Genomic DNA, 6,026 nt, shown 5'->3' on the forward strand with positions numbered 1-6,026 from the left:
TCTTGGCGCTCGTCGGTTGCTGTATCGAGTTTGGCCGGAACAGTCCTTGAAACGTGTTAGACGTTCAGATGAGACTTTACCTTTGGAGACTTCCACTTGCCTGGCCGTTCAAGAGCGTATTGGAGCGTCAATCGCTGTTCCGTCTTCTCATCATTGGCTCCAACGCTCGTGCCTCGTTGAGCTGATCATCCTGAGCCTAGTTAGGTTCTCACACCCGAAGCATTCCAGCCGCGATGCCGTTGGTGTAAACTTTTGCAAACGTTGATGGTGGCGTCTCCTTCAACCCCATATACATAAAGCTGGATAGCGCGTTCCCTTTGAAGCGCTTTCACAGGCTTTCACCTGTTCTTCCTTGTGTTGAACCTCAGGCTTGGGGCTCGCGCAGCACTCACTTTCGGCGATCTTCTCTGGAGCTGGCTGAGGAGTTATAGACAATATGGCACCATCATCTCTTCACTATGTCCGGACTGATCTTCTTGAGGTCGCCTTCTCATCACTCTTCTACGGTGAGTCCACCCACATGCCGATCCAATGCAATCAACGACGATTTACATGTGCCCTGGTCCTGATAGGTATTTTTTTGGTCGCAATGGGGCAATCATCGTACTTCTTGTGGTGCGTGTTCATGTTCTTACGCTATTTGAGCTCAACGACACTAACAATCTATCAATTACAGTCGACAAGGGCCATTCCAGACAAGAACGAGCGGTTTCCTCATGGTGGCAACCCTCATCATGTTCGTTGCAGCGACATGCTCATGGGTGGAGGAGATCGTGGACGTTTTACTCTATCTCCCATATGACCTCGATCTGAAAGCGAAAGTAAGCTTCATCGTCGATAACGAGAACCAACAAACAGGCTAATAATAAAATCAAGGTTCCTGCTGCCATCACCCACAAAGACAACTCATTGATCACGCTGAACGATGTTGCTGTGAGAATCGTCTATATTCTTTCGGATTGTATCGTGGTACAGCGTGCTTGGATCCTATGGCGACAGAACCTGAAGGTCAAAATCATTCTCTGTATGTGCATCCTAGCCACGGTTGGTGAGCAGTCTCATGCCTTGCCCTCATTCTCGACAATACATACTAAACGGATAATGAAGTGGGATCAGTTGTGGATGTTTCATTGGATCTCGAGGACCGATGGGACGGGGAAGGCATCAGTTTCAAAGGTCTATCAGCAATCCTCGGACGAGCGCTCATCATGGCGATCCCGACACTGTTTACCAACCTGTGCGCTACTACGTTGATCGCGGTGAAAGCTTGGTGCGTCTTCATCGGAAATGTTGATGACTGCTACCCGTAGTGACACACTGAACCACATACAGGAAACACCGCGTCTCGATTCGAAAAAACTTACGTGAGGGCAGCACCCGGACCAGCGTGGAGAAGATACTAGCCCTGCTAGTCGAGTCTGGGGTCTTCTATTGCTTCATCTGGGTACATCGAGCCCTTTCTTCTTTCTCGAGGACGTTCATCAATTCTCTCCCAGGTAATATATATTATTGCCGCCGCGGGTTTCTTCCCCAGTACTGCTGCGACAGTAATCAGGGAGGTCCTCATACAAGTAGCGGTAAGCTTTTCGCCCTACTCTCTAGGTCTTAATCGACAATATTGATGCGACTCCATTAGGCGACATATCCCTGTATCATTGTTTGCCTAGTGTGTCTGGCAAAGACTCATTGTGATCGCCACTTCACCTACATCGAAACCAGCCCCAAATTTGCTCCGGCTCCTCCAATGCGACGTGGTAGCGCTCCAGATAGCACCATAGACTCGACAGAGCTGGAAACCCATTACTACAGGTCGTCGTCCTTTCACTCAAACCACTCTATCCCAGCCTTTCACGCGAAACCGGAACACTCGATATACGTCGAGTCTGATGTCACTTCTCAGAACGTGAAGGCGGCCGATGTGGCCCACATAGTCTAAAACAGCTCGTGAATATTTGCCATATCCCCACTGCTTCCAACACGCTCACCTTCTTAACTTGTTTCCTGCTGCGTGGTCTCCCCTACCTTTACCCTAATTTATCCTCTGTATTGCGCGCCTTCACTTATACTAAGCTTCGGATTCCTAGCTAATTTCTCCTAATCATGCCACATCTCTCTGCTTTCTGACCTGGTGATATAATAGAAAATGTACATTATTCGAGGGAGTTGAAGGGGGATAATCCACTCCCGTCATCACTATGTATAACTGTACGATAGGTATATGGTTATTGGTTATTCACGAGTCGAAATGATTACTGCGTACACTTCAGTCGAAGTTCCAGAACATGTCTTTAACAACTGCAGGCCAGTGTCCCACTTGAGGCAGAACAAGCATGCATAATATTTCCAACAGCACAACAAGAAGTCCGCCACATTATAAAATCACTTAAGTCTACTATATCCTAGCCAAGAAGGCGATGGCGGGCTTGGGCGCACAGAACACCCTCGACGCCACACAAGTCCCACACATACGACGGCTACGGCAAACAATGCTAACAACACAAGTTGATTCGACCTCTGATCCATTATCTTTCGATTTGGAGCCGTAACAAGAAGATCTGGTCTTCTAGCCTGTTGTGGAGAAGGCCCAAACGCATCGCTCATCACCCGAAAGATAGGGTATTCATCGCCTTTGATGACAGGCATGAGGTTGAATGTCACGAAGCTGTCGGTGCTTTCGGGCTGATAACCGGTCTCATTAGTATCATGAACGGAAACGCAATCGACAGCTCTAAACTCACCTCGAGTGCGACGAAGGCGAGAGCAGCGTGCTTTTGGTCCGTTCGTACTACGAAGGATCCGTTTGGTGCGGGGAATACGCGATCGTAAGGCTCAGTGGTGACTGTGTACCGGAATGCCGTCTCGAAATAATGGGGAGCAGCTGAGGCACTAGTTATCCGCAAGGCCTCGACAAGTCCTGTCCAAGGTTCTGTCAGGGTTTCGACATGGAGACCAAGTGCTCTCAGGCGATCGGCGATGCCGCTGTAGGCTGCAGGAATGAGGTACGCGTGCGGGCGAGGGCGAGTGAGATTTGCCACCACAGGCGTTGTACTAAAATGGAAGTCCATGAATTCAGAGCTGACGCCTCTCGAAAGATTCGGACTTACAAGGCAAACTCGATATCGTGTTCCACTAGCTTCTGGTCAACAAGATCGATGAATGGGTAGGGGCGACGGCCAATCCTTGAATGGGAAGTGACAATGATATCATCATCCGTTTCTACCACTCTTTTCACTGCTTGGTCGATGGTCTCGAGGATCAAACCAGAGTTCTCCCAAGCTACATCGAGGATAGCATTGGCCGTGCACAAACAACTTGCAACTCGTCTCGCGAAGTGTTGATCTGCAAGGTTGATCCCTCGGGTCTCTGTGAGAAGTGAAATCGTCTGGGAGAGCCCCATGGAGTTGCGCCCAATCATGGCGTCGGGACCCGCTTCGTTGAAGCGTATATCCGAGGGATTTGATGCTTTTGCTGAGGTGACGTAGTCCGAGTGCCTGAAATTTGCTTTATCCAGATCGGAGCGGATACGAGCTACTACGAGATTCTCTGTGAGGTTTCGGATGGCTGCGTCAATGTTCAGATTCTGGAAGAATCGTGGTCAGCAATTTTCAATACAAAGCGGGAGGTTACATGCTCTACCTTAGCCCCAGCGAGCAACATGTCTGAAGAATGAGCGTATCGGCCATTCAACCAACGTCTCCCTGCGCTGAAATCATGCATATCGACCGCGATGTGTGGTTGGAAATGGTTGAGGAGGGTTTTGATGGCACGCGTCTGTGGGTGAGTGACCGTGATGTGATCTCTGTTGGGGTCGAGATTATCTGGGAGGAAGCGTTGGTAGTAGAACGCGCCGTCCGGATTGTAACGAGGGAGTACACTAATATCGAGCTTCTCCAGCAGGAGGGCAGTACGAGTTGAATTCGCGTCAAGTTGCCCGATCAAAGCAAGAAGGTTAGCTTCGCCTCCAGACTCGTTTCCGTGCGCTGTCATTCAAAATCAGCGTGCTTGTCACACCGTGCAAGTAAAAATATGCTTGATTACGCGTACCTCCTGGTATGGAACACAATGAGCTATCAACACCACAATGGAAGTGAATCTGTCACCATACCTCCTTGGAGCCACACACGCACTTTGGCTGTCGAGTGGTCACCATTTGACAGATACACGTATGGAATCACCCGCCCCTCTGGACTTCTCTGCTCGAGCTCGTGGTACTGTGCGTATGCAGGATACCTCCCTGCAAAATCCTGCAAAAAGCGCTCTGTTCCGCTGTATGAGACGTCGAGAAGTCCCTAAAGCACAGGAGTACTGACTCATGGTGGCGTCGGAGGTCGGAGAAGTTGTACCATTCGTCCATCCTTCAGGATCATCAGGACCGTCGGTAAACACAGGGGAGAGTAGTTGCCAGGCTTTGTCGACAAAGAAGAATTGTTGGTCCACCCAGTCAGGATCCTTCTGAACTGGAGCATGGTTGAAGCCATATTGAAGGTCCGCTAGAATAGAAACAGGGAAAAACAGTAGAGCAAGAGCACAGGCATACGTCCGCATGATGGAGATGTAGCAGAAGCCAGCCAGACGCTCTAATGCGTGACGGTTGTTCGTGGCAAGGGTGTGTTGGGTGTGCGGAAGGAAAAAAGAGCGTAAGCGCCGGCGCCACACAGTCTTGAATGATTCCGCCGTCCGGCGTGCCGAGTTTGGTTTTAGTCTCCGACTTTCCAGTCCGCTTCTGCTTCCGTTGCTCCAACCCCAACTCGAACTTGACCGTCACCCAACCTCTCACGGAAACACGACTCTGGTCCTATCACAAAATCATCATATCTCTAGACTCTATACGAGTGCTTCCTTGTGTTTATGTCTGGTCTACGGTATAAACCTGGCGATCCAAACAATCCCTATGATCCAGCAGCACTCACAGGAGACCGTGATGTAGACAATGCAGCTGCCGCTGCGCGAATGGCTGCTGATCCATCGAAGCTCGCTTTACTTGGCAAATTGAAAGATGATCCAGACAAGATGAATCAGTTCCTTGAGATGTTGAGAGCAGATGCAGCTGAAGGAATAGCCAGAGGCGAGACGCCCTTCGAGACCATGATGCGAGAGAAAGCGGAGTGGGCCAAGGCTGACGCCTTGAGCGCAAAGGTGAAAGAACGGGTAAGTTTGCAGCTGTCATCTAGACCTGCTTGCCCTGATACATATGCAATGCTTGTGCGAAGGGAAATGCTGCATTCAGAGCCGGTGATTTGAAAGAAGCGTATATCTGTTACACCGGTTGCATCACAGAGAGCGGTCATGAACCCACATACTCGCTCAATAGGGCCGCGGTGTGTTTGAAAGCTAAGGAGTGAGCATTCAACATCGTGCGCATATCTACATCTGCTGATTTGGCCTGATTTCTCACCAGTTATAAACGAGCTGAAAAGGATGCCACCGATGCTGAGGAGAGCGATCCAGGTTCAGTGAAAGCACTCTTCCGTCGCGCGCAGGCACGGCGCCACTTGGGGAAACTTGATGACGCCGAGGCAGGTGAGAAGCTACTCCAGCAATGTTCTACCCGGTCTATGCTCGTCTGTAGAATGAGCCGGGATTCTAACACCCTTCTATACCCCAGACCTAAAAGCCGCGTTGTCCGCAGCACCTAATGAGCTCCCCATCCAAGCAGAATGGGAGGAACTCAAAAAATTGAAGGCCATGCCGGAAGACGAACGCAAAACCTGGCTTGAGGAGAATCGTGGCATAGATTTGGCCACGACTTTCGATCTGACTTTTACTCGACTTCAAGAGCTCGCAAACAAGGTGCGCGCCGAGTGCGATACCGAAGATGCGTAGAGGGGAACAAGACTTGTGGGCTTTCGTGCTTTGCCATTTGCTGTGTATACTTTCTTGGATAGTTCGTAGTTAAAAATTGGCCGCATAGCATGTCTATGTGCTTTGAAGATGTATGTATACGGGTATTGTCCGTGCGCCTCATCTCTAAAGAATGCTTCACCACACAGGTTTACAGAGCTGTATGGTCCCAACTTCTGATCAAT

The 6,026-nt window shown here is 49.9% G+C and overlaps 3 protein-coding genes across 3 annotated transcripts; 2 read left to right on the forward strand and 1 right to left on the reverse strand.

Moving 5' to 3' along the window:
* Positions 1-436: 436 nt before the first annotated feature.
* Positions 437-1,936, forward strand: STEHIDRAFT_160360 (uncharacterized protein; the record flags this gene model as incomplete). Its single annotated transcript, XM_007307884.1, has 8 exons — positions 437-506; positions 573-615; positions 677-821; positions 877-1,048; positions 1,117-1,270; positions 1,333-1,444; positions 1,497-1,577; positions 1,637-1,936. 8 exons carry the CDS (start codon positions 437-439, stop codon positions 1,934-1,936), a joined length of 1,077 nt encoding a protein of 358 aa, XP_007307946.1.
* Positions 1,937-2,213: 277 nt separating this feature from the next.
* Positions 2,214-4,589, reverse strand: STEHIDRAFT_84001 (Zn-dependent exopeptidase). Its single transcript, XM_007307885.1, has 6 exons — positions 4,311-4,589; positions 4,105-4,258; positions 3,637-3,982; positions 3,105-3,580; positions 2,739-3,048; positions 2,214-2,679 (listed from the first exon to the last, which is right to left on the reverse strand). Exons 1-6 carry the CDS (start codon positions 4,543-4,545, stop codon positions 2,380-2,382), a joined length of 1,821 nt encoding a protein of 606 aa, XP_007307947.1. The 5' UTR covers positions 4,546-4,589; the 3' UTR covers positions 2,214-2,379.
* Positions 4,590-4,848: 259 nt separating this feature from the next.
* STEHIDRAFT_160362 (TPR-like protein) lies at positions 4,849-5,823 on the forward strand (the record flags this gene model as incomplete). The annotated part of the gene is made up of 4 exons (XM_007307886.1): positions 4,849-5,148; positions 5,211-5,338; positions 5,399-5,520; positions 5,606-5,823. The coding sequence occupies 4 exons, from the start codon at positions 4,849-4,851 to the stop codon at positions 5,821-5,823; spliced, it is 768 nt and encodes a 255-aa protein (XP_007307948.1).
* Positions 5,824-6,026: the final 203 nt, after the last annotated feature.

The sequence above is a fragment of the Stereum hirsutum genome (genome assembly GCF_000264905.1).
Source record: "Stereum hirsutum FP-91666 SS1 unplaced genomic scaffold STEHIscaffold_14, whole genome shotgun sequence".
Taxonomy (NCBI): Eukaryota; Fungi; Basidiomycota; class Agaricomycetes; order Russulales; family Stereaceae; genus Stereum; species Stereum hirsutum.